Source organism: Neopelma chrysocephalum, unplaced genomic scaffold (assembly GCF_003984885.1).
Source record: "Neopelma chrysocephalum unplaced genomic scaffold, ASM398488v2 Primary Assembly neopelma1_59, whole genome shotgun sequence".
NCBI classification, from domain to species: domain Eukaryota; kingdom Metazoa; phylum Chordata; class Aves; order Passeriformes; family Pipridae; genus Neopelma; species Neopelma chrysocephalum.
In genome coordinates, this window is record NW_020897714.1 from 29,958,746 (window position 1) to 29,978,915 (window position 20,170).

Below are 20,170 nucleotides of genomic sequence, written 5' to 3' on the forward strand. Positions count from 1 at the left end.
ACTGCTTGTTCATACAGCCTCACATCACATACTGCAGAACTGCACATATCCTGGCAGGATCCCCTGAATCTTGATAAGCACAATCTCAAAGACAAAAGGGGCACTATAAATACCTCCTCAAACAGAAACAAGAACACATTTATTCGAATGCAAATACCGAACAGCATCTTGGGTTTGGCTGGAGTAGAGTTAATTTTCTGCCCAGTAGCTGGTACAGTGCTGTGTTTTGGGTTTAGTGTGATGATAACCTCGATAGCACACTGATGTTTTGGCTGTTGCTAAGCAGTGCTTATCCTGAGCCAAGGATGTTGCAGTTTCCTGGGCTCTGCCAGAGAGTAGGTGCACAAGAGGCTGGGAGGGAGTGTGGCCAGGCCAGCTGACCCAAACTGGCCAAAGGGATATTCCATACCATGGAACATCATGGCCAGCACACGTAAAGTGGGGGGAGTTGGCCAGGAAGGACCGATAGCTGCTCAGGGACTAGCTGGGAATCAGTGGGTGGGCGGTGAGAAAATTGCATTGTGTATCAGTTGTTCTTTGGGTTTATTCCTCTCTCCTTCATTTTCATTACAGTTATCATTATTGTTGTTGTTATTACTATAATATTTTACTCTGTTTCAATTATTACACTGTTCTTATCTCAACCCACAAGCTTTACTTTCCTTCAGATTCTCCTGCGCACCAGGGCTGGTGGGGGGTGAGGGAGAGAGCAGCTGCATGATACTTAAATGCCAGCTGGGGTTAAACCATGACAAGTAGATATCAAATGTCAATGTTATTTTGATATAATGCCTCAGCTTTCTCTCTAGGGTATTCCCAAGCCCTCAGGAAGCCTGAATTACTCAGTTGTAAAAAGAAGCCATCAAATCTCAAATTTTCTGATGTCTGTGTTTCCAGTTTGATCCATAACATGTTCTGCTAAATATAAAAGGCCTGAATTCAAAGAGGATGGTATGGTAAGAAAAACAAAGTCTATTCATAAGCAAGATATCCAGCGTCCATGCACAGGATTCAAATTGAACTCAAACCTGACAATGGCCCTGCTGGAATTCTTCTGCAATGTACACATACCAATCATAGCAGTGAATAGTAACTCAGCTTTCTAGAAGATGCACTCTACTGAGTCAAAGCTCTTGGAGTTTGAAATGGGAACTGTACAACTGCAAACTGGCTTATGCAGGGTGGACTTGATCAATACAACTGTCCTTAAACTGACACTTCAAAATTAGGGAACTCAGGAGCAGACACAGAGCAGAACAGCAAGCCTCGAGCCTACCAGAAGAAAAAGAGTTTTGCCACTGAGCAACCAACATGGCTCGAGACTTCTACTGCTATGTCAGGCTCAGTCCTCAAACTTGCAATCCAGCAATTCTTCCCAGCAAGTCAAGGACCGGAACAGAGAAATGAGTTGTACAGACAGAAAAGTGCTTTATCAAAATATCCCCTGAAGCAGAAGTACCCAGCAGAGATTTACCAGTACTACTTCCAGTGCTGACCAAGAAGTTTTATAACATTGCTTAATTCAACGGTACATGAAATAAAAATCAGTGACATTCCTGTTGATATCTACTGGTCCCCTAAGCAATGAGGAACACAGAGGCCCCCAAGGGGGACCTATACACCATTATAATGTGTATAGGAAGAGCTGACAGCTAAAATACTCAGGGGATTCTGAAATAGATACCCCAGAAACAAACATATCAAGATGTAAGTCCTCCTCCATACATTCCACAACCTCCAGCTAGAATTAAGTTCTTCATTCTCAGATACTGTCAGTAAATATGGAAGCCTGCACTCTTCATAATTATGAAAGTGAATTGGACTGACTATTGAATGAAATTAAAAGCTCACATATTTGTCTCATGGGTGTTGCAATGTTTTCCCCCACTCCCCTCATTATTTGGGTCAAAACAGATTTCTAGAATTCACAAAACAGACACTGACAAAACAGTTGCTTACTGCATGAGTAGGACAGAGCCTGGAAACAGCTGGCAATTGCATTGATCTGACCTTTCTCTGGTTTGAGTGGAAGCAACCAGAAGTGAATATAGTTAACCAGTTTAATATCAAGGTCATCTGTAATTTATACTGTCTTGAAAACAAATACAAATTCATCTGCAACTTTATATAGTATAAAGTTATGTTTGGGAAATCCTGTTTTCCATATGCAGGTGTGTGAAGCAGCAGCATTATGTCATGAAAGTTAGGAGTTCAGTATATGGTTTAACAATACAGAAAAGTTGTCTTCATTACAGCAAAAGTATAGAATAATCCAGGAATAGAGTTATTTCTGACTCCTGGAAAGTCTCCAGTGTTGTCACTGGTGGGTGGAGAAAAGAATCAGGGGAAAGGAGGTATTAGGTCACCTAATCCAAGCCCCAGGGAACACCGCTAAGCTCAGTACTCCTTATTACATCTTTTGGCAGAAAATCTTAACATTTGTACAGATTTCACTTTTACTGCTGCCCAAACAGGTTTCCAGTACTAGAGATATAATATAAATTATGTAGAGATTTTAAGTCTGTTAATTACTGGTGTGTTTATCCCTCAGGAGTATTGGTAAATCAGTAACCTATTACTGATCATTTCCCCTTTTGCTGGTATCATCTAAGATGTTGGAGCTCTCTCTGGTATTTTGATGAGCTCTATCATATGTTGCCTGGCCTCATTTCCATTCCCTGAAAGAAGCTGAGTGTGGGAAGGCTGAAGAGCACTGAAGGATAATCTGGCTAAAGATAACATTATTTTGCAGGCATAAATTTTGTCCTGGAAGCTATTCAACATGTTACCTCAAAGAACCGCATATATATTTTAAAATTCACCATGACCTTGGTTCATGAGCTTTCCCCTTTTTTTTCAGTGAAGTACTCTCTTTATTTTTGTTAAGTAACTTAGAAATTAATATTTAAGACTGATTGTCCAGTTATAATCCAAACAATAATCCCTTTTATGGTGTTACAAAGAAAGCCTCTATCTTTTCTACCAGGTAAGACTTGGTACAGTTTATTCACTGTGGTATCTATTTCTTGCCACTTGTATGTAGCAGCCCTATGGAATCTCTCATCTCAGTGGGAGGGATCAGACAGGTGATTCCCACTGTGCAAGTAACACAAAACTGAAACAAGGATTATTTCCACCTATAAGTAGCAGTAGAATCTTCACTGGCAAGTGCTTTCAGGCACACAGCTCAAATCACAGAGACAAAGGCAGAGACTGGGAGGATGAAGAACCACCCACTGCAGGAGGTCAGGTTCCAGAACATCTGAGGAACCTGAAGGTGCATGAGTCCATGGGAATTCTGAGGGAACCGATGGAAGAAGCGGCTAAGCCATTTCCTGAGAAGCTGTGGCAGTCTGGTGAAAATCTCACTAACTGAAAAAAAAGGAAACATAATCCCCATTTTCATAAAGGGGAAAAAGGAACACCTGGGGAACTACAGGCTGATAATTCTCCTCTCAGTGTCCAAGAGGATCATGGAGCAGATCCTCCTGGAAATGATGCTAAGGCACATGGAAAGTAAGAAGGTGACTGGTGACAGCCAATATGGTTTCACTAAGGGGAAGTTGTGCCTGACAAGTCTGAGGGCCTCCTACAATGGGATTATGGAGTTGGTGGGTAAGGCAAAAGCAACTGATGTCACCTACCAGGGCTTGTGCAAAGTGTGTGACACTGTCCTGTATGACATCCTTGTCTCTAAACTGGCCAGCCATGGATTTGACAGATGGACCAACTGGTGAATAAGCAAATGGCTGAAAGGTTGCAATCAAGAGCTGTGACCCACAGCTCGATGTCCAAGTGGAGAGCAGTGACGAGTGTTGTTCCTTGGGGGCTGGTGCTGCTTAACATCTTTGTCACCGATATGGTAACAAACCTTCAGCACGTTTGCCAACAACACCGAGCTGTGCAGAGCTGTTGGTGTTCCTACCCATGCAAAGGCTTGAAACTGGATGAATTTTAAGGTCCCTTCCAACCCAAACTGTTCTACGACTCATTCTATGAATCTTTCAATACAAATATTGCCTACTTTTTAAAGAAACTGGTACTTACAGTCCCACCTTGGATCACGGATGATATTTTGATCATTAAAGAACAATCAATCTGGATTTGAAAATTTTATAACATATAATAAAAATGTAGAATTGATATTTTCAGTTTCCTGTTCAAACTGTGATCAGATTCAAAATACCACTTGTGAATAGCTATCTTCTTTCAACTACTGAGTTAACAACCAGTGTCTCTTCTGTGGCAATGTACAACAGATTTCCATAATTACTAGATCTCAGAACATATTTAGATACCAACCATGTCCTTACTTAATTTCTATCATTTGTGTCAAGATTATGAAGTGCTGAAAATGGAACAGGCTGAAATGCTGGGCTGGCAGTTACAGGAAAACATACTGGGGAATACTTGCCCTAAGATAAAGGCCCACATACTCCAAAAAGCTTCAACATCTGCTCTCTCATTCTGTCACATACTTGTCTATTATCTACATTTATCCCACATACTCTTCTGTAACAACTGAATCTTCCAAGCAATCCAGAGCTTCACAGCTTCGTGGGAATTTTTCCTGAAACTAAGAAAATTCTTGTACAGATACATAGCTAATTATATTCAAAATCTCACACAGTTCCAGAATGAAAGCTTCCAAAAGATTCATTACTGATTAAAAACAATTTACACATCAGTTCTGATGTTTTAAATCACCGAGTTACCCAAGCCTTAAAGTATTTGAAACATCTCTTGGGCAAAAAATTCCTATTTTTAAACACTTCTGACTGCAAGCCATCACATAAAACTTCTATAACAGCAGAAAGGACAGTTATGAAATTTTCCTAAAAAAGCAAGCACAGCCTTCTGGGATGACAGCAAACATAAGAAATGTCAGACTAAACATACATTTTTGAGAGAAGATGTAAGCAACTAAGCACAGCACAGAAGTGCCATCTCATCCTTAAAGAGCATCTTGCCCAGTTTTGTTTGGAAAGCCTAAGCTAAACTCCACATCACCAGGATCAGCTCTGCAACCACTACTCCACCTTCTTCCATAAATACACTTCATAGAAGCAGGAGAGTAGCTTTGATGTTGACTCTGGATTATCTATTCCTTTCCCTGAGATTATTTCTATTTGTTTTGGTTTTGTGGGTTTTTGTTTTGTTGGTTTTGGCTGTTGGTTTCGTTTGGTTAGTTTGGTTTTTCCTTTTGTTTTGTTAGTTTTCTCCCCTTACTTCTCCTTGCATTTTAAGATGCATTAGCAACTACACACCTTAATATATTATGCTGCTGATCACAAGCAGGTGGTAAAACTAAAACTGCTTTGGTTTAATTTGCGTAGAAGTGAACAGACATTTATTCGCTCACTTCATTATTTTAAAAGTACCTTCTTACACTTTTTCATGACTGTTAAAGAGCATTAGAGGAAGAGATCTCTGTGAAACAGCTACAATTCTGCCATACCACATGAAGAAGGGTAATATGTCTGAAATATAAAACCACTTGTACACAGGAGGTGGTCTACACTACCCTACTGATGGGTGTTGCAAAGGAAACAGTCCATGGCAACATGCTTCTTGGAAAACCTGTTACCAAGATATATCTGATGAAGCAAGCTGTTTTGGGATGCATGGTGGAAAATATCTTAGTACTCCCAAAATCTCATTTCTTATTATGAAGTTTTCAAATCCCTGCAAAAGCTAATTCAGTCCATGTTCAGTGTAAGTCATGGTTTTTGAGGAAACAAAATATCCACATTGCCAACAGACTCCTGTGCATTTGTGAATGGCTCAGTATCTCAGTTTTAAAGTGATTGACACACTAATTAAACCTTGTTTTTAAAAACTGTCTTTAATATATTACTCCTTAATAGTGAATTTCAGTCCTTCAGTTTCAGTTCTGGAATAAATTGTTGGATGTTAGCTAATGGTCACCTAAGATTTTCTGTGGATAATTTTTTTGAGGATGTGAAGTGAGAACGTTAGCTGCAACAAAAGCATGATACCTCTTTTTCCATATGATAAAGACATATTTCATCTATTCACCAAGCTCTACAAATTCCAAGTAATATTAGAGACCCTCAGAAGTGACAGATGCAATGAAAGGACAAATCCATGTAATTCAAGATCCCAGGATAGCATATTCAGAAAAATCCACATGTTCTCTTTACAGAGCTACAGGTAAAGAAGCACAAAGTCAGCAAGAACATGGCCCAGTCCAAATCATCTACCTTTCTTTCTTGTTTTCAGGTCATTTTATTTGCCAACAAAGGTTAAAAGGAGTGAAATTTGACATAGTGTTACTTGGGACTTTATTTACAGAATAAGGTTTCCTCTAGAGTAAATCATTTTAAGGTAAATCTTGGAAGGGGAGAAAGAAAGAACAGTGACAGTGAACAGGGAAGACTGTTAGAAGAAGGTTCAGGTTTGTTTCACAAACAAAACTAGGATGCCTTTACAAAAAGCAATTTTTGAGTGTCAGGGCCATGGAAGAAGTTTCCAAGGCAGCATCCCTCTCCTAACCAGTGGGGCAGGATACAGAGTTCAACTCTTTTCACAGACATTAGTAATAAGAGAACACCAGAAGCCAGGAGACTAGAGGAGAACCAGAGCCATAGAAACACAAGAAAATTAGAGAAGTGTCTCTCCCATCACACATATACTTGGTTACTCCATCTGAAAACATTTCTACTGGTACAGCAAGAAACTCTGATTTCAACTCGGACAGGGAAGTTGTCTGGAAATGCACCTCCCTTCATACTTTTTTTTTCTCCTCTTCTTAATTCATTAAGCAAACATTTGATTTCTTAAGAGTGTATAGGTAGCTGTTAACGGCTTTCCTGACACAGAACAGTGGAGGCTGTTCTAGCAGTGCATCACAAAATGACATTTCTAGTTCACGCACCAGCACACAAGTTTCATGCTGAATGCTGATGGCTCCTTCTCAGAACTGAAGGCCTATTTTAGCCTCAAAACTGGGACTGCTAATCACAGTAAAGAAAAATTAAAGGCAATTTCAAAGGCGTAAAGCAATTACCTTCCTCCGAATAAGGAAATTTTACATATAACAAAACCGGTTTGTGGTTGCAGTTTTGTGAGCTACCATTTAAGTGTAACTGCTCCAGCCAAACATTGTTCATAATTAGACTCTCCAAAGTCATCTCCTATTACAAGCTTTTCATTGCCAAAGGTGCAGTACAAAGCATGAGAAGCATGCAAGACAGAGAACGAGACCCTAACGTAGACTAATCCAATGTATTTTTGAGAATAGGAAAACACAGCTCAAAACTATGATCCAGCTCTGTTTGTCATGGTGAGAACATCACAGAATTGTTTCTTAATGGTCTTGAGGAATGGAGGCCACCTCCTCATATGCAGTTCTCCTGAGAAAAGACAACAGTCCAGCTAGAACGTGAGACGGAGGATTTGGCTATGAGGCTTCATATTTACTCATTTTCTGCCTTTCCATCGCACCAAAACATCCCACCATCGCAGCAGATGCTGTACCAAGAGGAGGAACCAACCCCTGTCAAGAGCCTCACCTGTCACACTGTGTCTCCCTGTTCCTGAGCACTGACTTGGGCTCACCCATGGCTGTCACTGCCTTGTTTACAGTGTGACAAGGGCCTCTGGCCCGCAGCAAGGCACACAAAACCACCTCCCAAATAAACCAAAATCTGCAAAGCTGCAACACTGAGAGCACATCCATCCAAAGTCAGCTTTGCCAAAGCAGTAGGATACTTAGCACGGGGGTCCTTATCAGGTTTTCTACAGCAACATGTCATGCTGGCTGTGCAGTGTGTGCCCTGCACTCCGAGCAAACCACAACATAACAGCAAAATTAAGAAAAAAAAAGAAACACATACAGAAAAAGCCTGAAGAGTAGTACTTTGCAGTGACACAGCACATGCCATGGAGCTCCCCAGATGTCTTATATTTAAGCTTGCTAGATCTATTCATTCCACTTTCCCCCAACTCTGTATCCCCTGCAGCATCCCTCACCTGGAACCAGTGGAGGGAGAAGGGGGAGGACAAAGAAAAACTCAGAAACCTGAAGTTTGTTTGGAATTTATTCCCTTGAACATTTCACACAGTTGAACAAAAAATATCTCAATTTCACAGCAACAGGAAAACCACGTGTTACATAATTCAAAGAGACACACACACCCAAAACAAAAACAGGTTGAAAACAACTGCATAAATCAAAATCTTCAAAGGGACTTCAATGGAGACATGAAGCCTTTCTGAGCACTAATTATCTCACTTGAACTTATCTGTCATCAAGCTTATTTTATGCACACTCCCTCCTTTTCTCTGAGGGAAACAATCTCAAATGGTCATTACTCAGATTACACTTTCCAAAAAAAGACATTTTAATTCTGCAATTAAAAAAAAAATCCAACTCCTTCACACCAACTTAGTACTATTTTTCTAAGACACAAAAACATTCAACAAATCTCTGAAAGTGCCCAGAAAAATTCATATCACCCTTCAGAATATACACATACAACAAATATTCCAGTGGCACAAGTCTAGAGGTCTGAAAGCTAGAGAGGGAGAGAGGTGGAATTGGGAGCCCAGTTACTCCCAAGAAAGTGTGTTCTTAGCAGGATCCAGCCATGAGCACAAACTCAGCACATTGCTATTTTGTATATATCCTTCTCAGTCCCCAAAATGTTTTTCAGGATTTTTCAGTGAAATTCTATCTGACCAGCTGCATATCCCACTCTTAAAAACAAATAACCTTTCCATCGTGCCTTTTCCTTTCCAAATTTTCTGGGCTTCAAATTGCTGGCCCTTTAGCATTCTCCTTTCCTTTACGCCAAAGCCACCCAAATCCTGATAAGAACACTGAAAAGGAACATGATGGACTGGGAACAGTCAAGCATTTATCCTAACAGAGATTCCTGGCTTGTTATTGAGCAACGATTCACTGGGCACTGAACCTTGGTTCTAATCGAGCAACCCACACACTCTCTCCTCAGCTTCCAAAAATAGAGGGTCTGGTTTTAAGTTTATATTTTAAATGTTCCAGAGAGAAATAAATCTTCCATCAGATCTCTTGGCAGTTGTATGATACCCCATAAAAGGGTTCAGTATCACGTGCCATGTTCTGCAAAACACACCACCATGGCTCCTCCAAACAGAACAGACAACATCCAAGGCACACTAGTAGAGGAAATACCTTTCCTCCCAATTTGGTGGTGCATCCTGAAATATGAATGTACTTCTTTTTTCCTTTTTCTTTTTTTTTTTCCCCCCAGGAGGTGGAAGGGTGTGTTTGTAATGGATGTGTTTGTAAATGTTTCGTGGTTTAAAATGAAGGTACCACAAACACAATGTAATGTCACGGAATTAGTTTTCTGCTATCTTCTGTAATTTAATGTTTAAACCAGACCAAATTAAAACAAGAAGAAACCCCAAATGTGAATAATAATGAAGTGGCCAAGGAGAGGATTGCATGAAGATGTTTGTTTGCACAGCAAACAGTATTGCTTCGAGCTAAATCATTTGCACAAGTTAGACATGTTTAATGTAAGCAGAACTGTAAAGAGGCAATGATTCTGGACAATAGAGGCAATGTTTATGAACAAAGCTTTCTAAATAGAAATATATACAAAATATATTTGTATTTCATTAGATGTAAAAATAGAATTGTGTGCAAATAATATTGGATGCATTCATAAAGACTCCTTTTGCACTTTTGTAAATGTGGCTCCCATAATTTACCTCGAGTGACATGCCATCTAGAGGAAGCAGCCACTCTTTTCTAGCTCTCCAAGTTGGCAACAGAACTTCCTCATATGTATTGCTTGCTCTATACAACAGATTACTTTAAGAGTCTACAGTGAAGGGCTTTGCTCTGAATATTTCTCCCTGAAAACACTTAAGGCACACCCACTTTTCAGACTGTATACTTATATCACATCCATAGTTTTGTGATGTTAAAGCAGAAGGCCTAGTACCTCTGCTTTGTACTGCACTTTTCAGATTTGCATTCTAAGGCTTATATTTGGTTTCTTAAATCTTTCACAGGTCAAGTAACTACAGCAAAGAACTCATGACTTGCCTTTTATTGCTGTACATTTTGAAGTGTTTCCTTTATGAACTTCCTATTGCTGACAGGGACAGAAATGCACTGCTTTGAGGACATGAGTTCGAAATGGGAAACGTCTTATGACAAAACATCACCGGCTAAAGTCACCCCAAGGAGCACATCATAAAGCTGATAGGGGTAAAGACTGTTCCAAGTCCATCTGTCAAGAAAGAGCTGAAAGTTCAGAAATATGTTCTTACAGACCTTTAGAACAAACAGAACAGCATTTGCATTAAAAGCACATAAAAACCATATAAAGTACTGTAAATAATATTAAAAAAAAATTCAAGACACAGCAGTTACAGATTATCAAAGGGAGAGACAGTTGAAAAGCAAAAAGTTGTTTGTTGGTTTGTTTTTTTTTTCCTCTTGGCAATAGCAGCAGTTTTGGCACAAAGGCAAATGCAGAAGATAGAGAGAAACAGGCAGACAGGGTACAGAGAAAGTTACAGAATCTACATCAAGCATGCCACAGTTCAGCAGGACCAAAAGCACAGTAACAGCCTTCCGCAACTTCCCTTTCCCAGAGAGAATGGCATCCATTGCTCAAAAGCTTGTTGCCACTTCCCAGACTGAAGGGGTAAGAGCCAGTTTGACCATAACCTCCCTGGGAACACCCCTTGGAACCACCACACCAGAAGCCACACAGGCTCTGGCAAACCAGACAAAGCCTTCACAAAAAGGGTGATTCTGGTTGACTGCTAAACAAACCTCAACTTGCTCATCACAGATTGTGCCCCGCAATTATCTCTATTACAGAACAAGGGACAGACAAAACACAACAAATGCCACCCAGTGAGGGACTGACATCCTTAGCAAAGTTAATACATGCCAATCAGGTTAGTAACACATCAAAGAAAGGGCTTGTTGTGACCAATCTCACCTCATCTGACCAAACCTGCTTAATGCTAATTTGTGGTTGAATATATTTTAAGCATTAAGCCACCTAAAAAAGGGGCCAGATTCGGTGGCAAATCAAAGGAGGCAGTGAGTGTAGGGAAAGAACTCATGCAATTTATATCCATCTGGGATTCCATGACAACTAAAAAGCAGGCCTTGCATGAGTTACCATAAAGCTCACTGAAACAATCACTGTTGCTAACTCAGGGCTAAATTTAACTCTGAGGTATAAGAATTAAAAATGGCTGGGTTTTTGTCTTGCATATTCTATAACTGATGTTACTGCTGTACGCCTTCCTTTTGCCTTCTAAGCTATCATCACCATCAAATATCAAAGCAGTTCATCTTACATGTTTTTCTTCTTTTACTTAATGCTTTTAGAGGCAAGTCACTCTCCACATCAAGATCTACCTCACTACTGAGGACTGGTTCAGACCTCAAGGTTCGAAATTGTTATTGCCAAATTCCATCTGGTGGCACTTGCCTTCAAGGAGGCAAAACATTTTCAGATATATGACCTGTACTGGATGAGTCTACCAGACAGGTGAAGTGGAGCCTTGGAAACAGAGCTCTGCCTCCATCTCCATCTCAGACAGGTTCTTGCTCGAGGTATTTGTCTACTCTACTGTGAAAGTAGAATGTCTGTAGTCTCTCAAAACAGACAATTTATTAAATTACAAGAAATCATATACACAAATAGTTCAAATTCAGGAGTTACACTGAGATGTAATCTTATAGGGGTCCTTTTGATTATTCAGGAATCATGTCCTGTTCTTCCACTGTATTAGCAAGCTTGGTAATTCAAAAGGGCTTGTTTTGTTTTTTCAAACCATACATAACTGTAAACATATCACAGGTTTCTTGACCTACACACCCAGCAAGAACAGGAGCTAAAGGCAGGTACCTACAGGACATAACTGTTACACCTGCCTTTAATAACACGGTGACTTGTTTTTAAAGTATATTGCATTTACCTTCCTCCTGCTTCTTAACCACTGCTAGGTCAGTAGTTTTAAGATATACTTAAAACCTACTGCATGAATTAAACAAAATCTCAGCCACTATTGGCATTTCATTAGCACAGCAGAGGCACTGCTCACTTCTCCTACCACTAAATGTACTTCTGTCATGCACACACAAGAATGCACCACGATAGGCTACCTGAAAGATGACCCAGCTAAGCTGAGTGTGTCCTAATGCACTTTGGGCACTGCAAGAGGCAAAGCTATACAAGGTCCAAAAGCTCTAAACATTATGCTAGCTATACACTGCTTTAAAAAAGCAGAAAGCAAACAGAAGGAGTCCTAGATTTCAAGTTTCACTGTTTGACAAAATGGTGTCTGTTCCACCTTACTCCCCTGGAAGTACTACAGTGCTGCTACAGGATTGTGCCACTGCTACATAAGGAGAGATGGGAGCATCTGATTTAGGGCTGATTTACATCTCATTTATAGAAGTTTATTACAAACTATGGTCTATTGTTTGCTCTACTTAGTGATCACTTAGGTGCTACGTACTGAATGTGCCTTTGCAAAAGTAACTAAATTTGATCAGTTGGAGAGACTAAATCAGAGGAAGGAGACTTTCTGCCAGCAGTTGCTTTGATAAACTAATTATAAATGTAACTAAAATCTCCTCCTTCCAATTCTCATCACCAGTAGCTTCACTCCCTAAACCACCTTATTCTCACATCAGATTCCCTGTGCACCAATAAATATTTTTTCCATTCATCTTAAAGGATATGTTCCAACTTAAAAAGAAAAAATCTCTTCACTTTCAGAGAAAGCAATTTGAAGTCTATCCAGTTGTACAAAAAACACTGTAGTTAACACAATTGTCCATAGAATTTCGCAAATGGCATTCTTCTCTACCTTTTCCCTTTTCTCACTTTTGCCATATGGAAACTCCACACACACAAAAGAGGAAACCTTGTAAGTAACTACACTTCAAGAATCAACTGCACACACTAGGAGTAAATTTCTGCCAGATTGCATTCAGTTACAATCTTAGAAACACTTGTAAGAGTAACATATAAAGACAAAGAAAAACATGATTTTTATTTGTCTCTGGGTTGTTAAGGTCTTTTCCCAACTGGCACTATGGAAACATTCTTTTCTCAAAGTATTGCTGTAAGTATGTTCTCTCCTAAAAGCAGCAGATTTAGTTTATCCATAGTGTTCTGGAGCAAATACTAGAAATCAAATCTCTTCCTTTTTCTGACATCACTAAATGAGCACTTAGGGGCTGGGCAAACGAGCATTTGTAGCACAGACACTTCTCTCATGTTAGAAGGAATTAGAATTTCAAGTTAAAAGGCAAAACTACTTCACAGTAAGACACACGCATTCACCACCCCGTTTCCAAAGCCACGGCCAGGAGCAGCACAGACACTGGCAGTGAGGGAAGAGCACCATGACCTGCCAGCACCATGAAATTCAAGGGGTTTAAGGAATCCAATCCCATTAGCTGTCAGACACCCAGAATTCCAAAGGAGACACAATCCAGAGATAATGGGATCTTTCCCATTCAAGTACCAGATTAATGAAGAGAAGCTTGGGAGAACAAGAAACCACACCCAGAATTCAGGCAAACACAGAAATCCAGTTTGTGATCTATTCCAGTGCTTCAGAAAAACATTTTAACTTCACTAACATTTTGCTGCATACATTACAGGGATTTTATCTGGGCCCACTCAGAGGAGACTCTCAACTGAGCATCTGTGTTTTCCTGGAATTCTTTTGAATAATGCCCTTGAAAGGACTGAGAACATCTAGGCCCCAAAGCCACAGTGCAAAATAATATATAGAGATTTTTCACGTAACACACAAAATTCACATGGCACCGCAAAAAACCACACGAGTTACACAGCTCAAAACTGGGTCAACATTAATTCTTACTGGTCAGCAGGCTGCCCACAGAATTCCCCTAGGATCTGCACGAGAACTTCTGACTGGACATAGAGAAAGGGAACCCCAAAAGCCATCAGCTGACACATGAAAAAGGAGTCCAGAGGGTTCTGGGCTACCTGGTGCCCAATCGAGGAGACTGTGCTTTGCAGGCGCTGGCTCGCCAGCCTAACTCTGCCCAAGAGGCCGAGCGAGTACTGCACCACCCTGCTAAAGAAGGAAGCGGAGCTACCTGGGGCCCTCTCTGCTGAGGTGGGGATGGTGTTGGCCCGTCCGCTTCCATCACTTGCCATGGCGTCCTGCAGAGGTCCCTTGTTGTCCTGGAAGAATGTGGGGGAAGTTAAATTCATGTTAGAATCGAAAACGTTACATGTACTGAACATGCTGAACTAGGAGAGCGTCCCGCTCGCAGTTGTGATACCCCACGTAACCATTGCACGAGGCAAGGTCTGACCCAAGTATGTTCCTTCTCAATTTATGGCTTTATTAAAGCTCTAAAAAACAAGCTGGGTATCCAAGAAAGTCAAAGCAGTAAGATCCCTGAAGTCTGCTCTTCTGGGAAATAAACAAGTACCGTTTTTAGTCTTTATTTTTGGCAGGAGGTACAGCACATATGTTGGGATGGCTCCATTATCCTTCCGTAAAGGAGGAGTACAGCTTCAGCTTGTACTAATAAAAACTGAGAAACGGGCAGAAAGACAGGCACCAGCACTACTATGAAGTGCTGGTGCCTTAGAAATATAATCTAAGAGAGAAGGTCAGTTTGCAGCATACAAGCTAAACAGAACTTGTTAAGAGACCAGCATGCAGCTTGCTCAGTGTAAAAATACTGAGAAGGGTTTCGAGGAGAAAAATTAGGTGCCTTGGACTGCAATGACAAAAGCTGAGAGACTTTTCTGTAATACACAGTGCGTCTTCATCCCATATTTAAAGCACAAATGCTTCCACTACGATAGCATAGGAAAAGGGCTATCCCTTCTTTTCACACAGGTTCCCATTAACACACAGAAAACCTTCAGAAATGAAGGTAAGTGATCTTCATAGCTTATGCAAGTGGGGTAGAACTTTATGTTTCAAAGGAAAAGCAAACAATTTGTTTTGTCTTAAGAAAAACCATGGAGAAACAAAGCAAAACCAGAACTGGTAACATTATTCATATAGTCTCTGCATGGACTGAGTAAGAACTTCAGCTGATAAAAACACAAATCAAAATTCTGTTTCGAACGGGACAGTACATAATTTTATAATAAATACCATGAAAAAAGAAGCAGTAAGTAGAGGAGTGCTTTTAAATAATATTTGTAGAACCGCAAGCTTTCACGATATAAAAAAAGCAACTAAATGCACTCTGAATTTATCTACTTAAAAAAACCCACCAAAACATCATATATACTTTCTCAATGTTAAGAATCAAAATCTATTAACACAACACGTTAAATGAAAATAATGAGTTACCTTTCCTGACAGAGGACCCACTGCTGGCCTCTTTCTTTGAGCATAACCAGAGAGTCGGTAACAGTAGTGAGGCTTACAGTAGAATTTACCTGCAGATAAAACACAAGTGATGGTCAGCAATGAGAACACAGGCGTTTAGCACAATATAAATGCCCATCTCACTGCGACTTATTTTCTGCTGCCATTCCTGTTGCTCCCTCCAGTTTCTTCACTGCACAGGGGAGGCAAACACTATCTGAAGTTTTAACTCCAGCCCTCCTCTCTCCCCCTCATAACTAGCCTCCTTTCCATTGGGTGCCTGACAGCCATTTAGTTTAAAATCCTATCAAACACCAAAGCAAAGCTGTGAGGCTTGTGTGGTATCACATGCTAACAATGCGGCAGTGTGTGAGGAACAAAGAAATCATCACATGAAAAGCTGGCAGAAGCACTTTTGGAAAAAGCAAGAATGAATACAACCAGCAGAGGAAAGTGGGTGAGGACAGTGTTAACTCCCAAAGAACCATCCCTCAAAGTGCACAGTGTCTACTCGTAGGAAGGACAATCAAACAATGTTTCATTTTCAAAAATAAGACCTTTTGTGATACTAGAGGTTTAGTAACACCCCAGAAGTCTAGATAGGTTTTTCACTGGTATCTGAGCACTGTCAGGAAGACAAAGCAGCACTAATAACACCATAATACAAATAATAGCAGCAAATGGATGCCACGTAATTATCTTCCACTGTACCTTTGCCAGTGTATCATGCCTGGTATATGCAACCCATAGCATCCCCTATTGCTATCCCATTCCTAGAGCTTTGCTAATGCATTCCTAACATATATTTTGACCTCTGCCTCTTTCTCTGGGCTAGTATTTGCACAGTTCTTTGTTTTATGGTGGAAAAGTGACAAACATTATCTATTGAAAAGTCTTTACTTAAATAAGCATTTCTTAATATTTCCACTTTCCAAAGACCACTCCAAGACTGTCTGAAATGAGCAACAGCAGAAAAGCTCTTAGATAAAAATTCCCAGACTTTGAAGCCTACAACCAGACACTGACTGAGTGTTCTGCAGAACACTGCAGAATGCTTATCACTCCCAACAGCTACATGAACAGCAACAATGTGTGTATAGCCTTGTTGTTTTTTTTTCCTCCCAAAGAAAACTCAGACTGAAATATAAGCTGAATTTTCACAATGATGAGATTAGACGAGATACCACATATTTCTGTTTGGCCCTATCCACTTCATACACACACACAACTGCTAGGCATGGAATATCATTTCAGAATCAATGCTATCAGTGTGCTGAAACTCCCAAGCTTTCTGTTTGCTTCACTGAGAACTATCTGGCCATAAATGAATACACAAGCTTGCTTGCAGAGGGAATCACTAAATCTGGTGGTAAAAACTGTTTCAGCCCATACAGCTGACAGAGGACCCCAGTCTGTTGCTGCTTAACATACAGTCAGGTTTTCAGTTACTCGTGAATGCCCAAAATAACAGCAGTGCTCAAAAAAAATGCTTTTTCCCAACTTTGATTACTGGCAAAGATGTTACTTTTATGTACTGGTTTCAAAATGAACATTGGCCCCTTTAAACTCGCCTGCCAAGTCTGCTGACCTTCTGAACAAGAAATAAAAGGTCTTCTATTCCTTACTGGGAATCTGGTTTGATGATTCTAAGTTTCCTCAACTTTTCACAACCGAGCAAGTCCACTACTTAAAGTCATTATATAATGCATCATGAATACATAATTCTGGTTCTTTTTGCCCCTTAAGCCTAGATAGTGTTTCCATGGCCATTACTCCTCCCAGTATATGCAAAAAGATTCTTCCTAGTTACATGCAGTAGATACCTATCAATTTGATAACACTTCCATCTGCAGTAAAATACTCTGGAGTTTCATCCTGTGGCATATCAGTTTATAATTTATCTTCACCTTTGCCAATGAGCAGGGAAATTACCGGTACAAACTTTTTTCCTGTTACCTTTGTTTTCTATACCATCATGTTCCAAGCAGAATCCTTTGCACTTAACCTGTCACATGGTTTTACAACATTTTGCACATACTTTCCTATTGAGATAGGATTAAAGATAGGCAGCTGTGGAAGAAAACAAAGGTGTACCTGCTGATATAAATCAACATTTATCTGAAATACTTTCTCATATTTTTTCTTCAGAAAATGTGACATTTTTATCAATCACTGCTCAAGCAAAGATTGCAATATATTGCTACTCCTAGAAGGAGATTACATTTCACAAGTGATGGGTGCTTTCAAATTATTACTTTCAATATGCACACTTTGTTGATAAATTGAGTTTCATCTGCTGCCACATTATCTGGTTTCTCAGACCTGTACAGTATATCTGAAGCTTCTCTTAATTCTTCGCATGTTAGATTCTATTAACTGAGTCATCAGCAAGTTTTGTAATCATATTCCTTCCTCCTTAGTCTATTAGATATAGAAAATGAGTCATTACTGAATCTTCAGTAACTACTTCAACACCACTCTCTCTCTAACACTGACTCACCTCTGTGCAATCTTGATGCTCCATTTTTTGCTATATAAACAGAACTTAGTTTGTAATGACCCATTATCACAGTCCCTGATTATAAAGTTCCTATTTTAGTACATCTAAAATAAACACACGGAGTTGGAGAGTTGCGATGTCTTCAAGAAGAACAAGCTGACTACATTTCTCTCAAACTTGGTATTTTCTCTGAAGTGCTATTAAACACTAAGGGGTTTTATTTAAAAACTGTCAAATGAGAGTAAAGGGTCTAGCTTTCAAACTCAGCCTCCAAACCCTTTTAAAGCCTCCAGCTACTATTTGATTCTCTCCATTCCAGCAGCTGTTATTAAAGTTCAATTAATTCCTACGAGCTCAGTTATTTTGCTGTCAGCATGACCTGGCCACAGGAAATCCATAAAGCTTCAACAGTTGGAGAGATGGCGAACAGCAGGAAGAGTTGCTCTCCTCTTCCCTAACTCACCCAATAATTTTTTAAGGAAAAAAAAAAAGAGCTGCAATCACTCAACAGACAATCCAGGACAGGTAAGAGAATTCTGGCAGAAAAGCAACTTCTCTTACCATCTTCGATGTCGTAGGCGTAGGACGACAAGCGCAGGGTGGTCGCACAGTACTCGCACTTGAAGCAGCTGCGGTGGAAGAACTTGCCCTCAGCACTGAGCCTCTCCATCACGTAGACCCGCTTGCGGCAGAAGTAACAGACGTCGCTGCCTCCCAGGTTTTGGGGGAACTCCTTTTTGAGTGAGCCCTAGACAGAAACAGGGATGGCTAAATCCACGTGTGTCCGGCCTCACCGGGATCACACCGTCCCATCTTCTCTTCATTTATGTGGATACAGGAGCACCTATATGCTGCAGTTCTTGGACATAATTCGCAGTTTTAACCAGGACACCAAAAACTAACCTTATTGTCCAGGAAAAAGGGTCCTAGGATGCCATGCCTACATATAATCAGGAGTAAAATAAGCTCTGGGTGGATGAGTGGACACCAGTATTATTAATGATGACCTTAAAATAAATCACTTTAGAAGGCATATATGATGGAAAGCCAAAACCACTAAAAAAACCTTCAAACCAGCAATTCTTAAACCCACATTATCAAAATCAGTATCTCCTCCAGAACGCAGCAGAAGTAAGCAAAAGTATTACGGACAGTTTCTCAACTAATTTTGCCCAATCCTTGGACGCTGAGATTAGATTAAAATATTTGGCAAAGAAAATGAGGACAAGAGTGAGGGTGGATGGAGAAAGGGAAACAAAGTCTTTCACAAAGCTACGACAGATTCCATCAGTGGTGTAACAACTGGACACTCACAATACTTCAGATCTACAGGACATCTAATCACAAACACGCATCACCTTCGGCACATGGTCTTACCAGTTCCTTCTTGTCTAGAAGGGTTTTGGGTTGCTCTTTCCTTTGAAGCTGATTGGCTATCTGCTCAGCCAATGAGCTCACTCCGCCTGTGTACATCTTTATGTACTTCTACCAGATGGGTTGGATAAAACAATAGTGAAGTGGGAAAAGAAAAAAGAAATCAAATTAAAAAAAATAACTAAAATGATGATAGGTTAGGTGGTGAAAAAGTGCAGAGAGGTCAAATCATGCCAAGACAGTGGACAATATGAAGTGACAAGTAGTTATAGCAAAGCCATCAGAAATCACCAGTCCAGTCCAGGATCACCTGTAAGAACGGACAGGGAGACCTGCATTTTGCAATTGTCTAAATGTTCCAGAAATACTATGATGATGAAGGGACCAGGTCTTGTTTTCACTTGTAGGGTATTTTGCACCCGGAAACCTGATAATAGACACTCCTAAAAGATGAGGCTAAATATAGGTTAAGATTTTAGGTTCCAGGTAAAATTGGCATCAGAAACAAAGATCTTTTAGAAGACATGTCACACTGATTGCAGCAGTGTATTTATATGCTTAGCAACTGGGAAGAATTCATTTACAGAGCATTCACAGAGCAGGGAGAAGTCCTTAATTAAGGAACTCACAGTGATTCAAAAAACATTCATTCTTCCAATGCTAAAAATGGTGTATATGGAAAAAGACGAAAGAGCCTCATCCAATGCATTAAAGCCATACCTGCATACATCTGGAACACATACTTGTTCAACTGTGAATACGGCTTTATGACTTGGCTTTTCTCCATCATGGGTACTGACTGACTGCGTAACTTTGGATACCTAAACCCCTCCAGTATTCCGAGCAATCTAGGCAAGTTGGCTGTTACCTTAGATGGTACAAAATGAGTGTCTGCAAGCCAAGTTCAATCACTGCAGGAGCGGAGGA

The 20,170-nt window shown here is 40.2% G+C and overlaps 1 protein-coding gene across 5 annotated transcripts in view; it reads right to left on the reverse strand.

Annotated features, from left to right (window-relative positions):
* MICAL3 (microtubule associated monooxygenase, calponin and LIM domain containing 3) overlaps positions 1-20,170 on the reverse strand; it is a 168,255-nt gene that overhangs the window by 56,129 nt on the left and 91,956 nt on the right. For 4 of the 5 annotated variants that reach the window (XM_027680762.1, XM_027680761.1, XM_027680765.1 and 1 more), the window contains 3 exons: positions 18,431-18,617; positions 15,352-15,440; positions 14,129-14,216 (listed from right to left, as the gene is read on the reverse strand). In XM_027680762.1, coding sequence (XP_027536563.1) covers positions 14,129-14,216; positions 15,352-15,440; positions 18,431-18,617 — 364 coding nt within the window. Of the gene's footprint in view, positions 1-14,128; positions 14,217-15,351; positions 15,441-18,430; positions 18,618-19,246; positions 19,355-20,170 lie in introns of all 5 variants that reach the window. The other variant, XM_027680764.1, reaches the window with a different exon arrangement.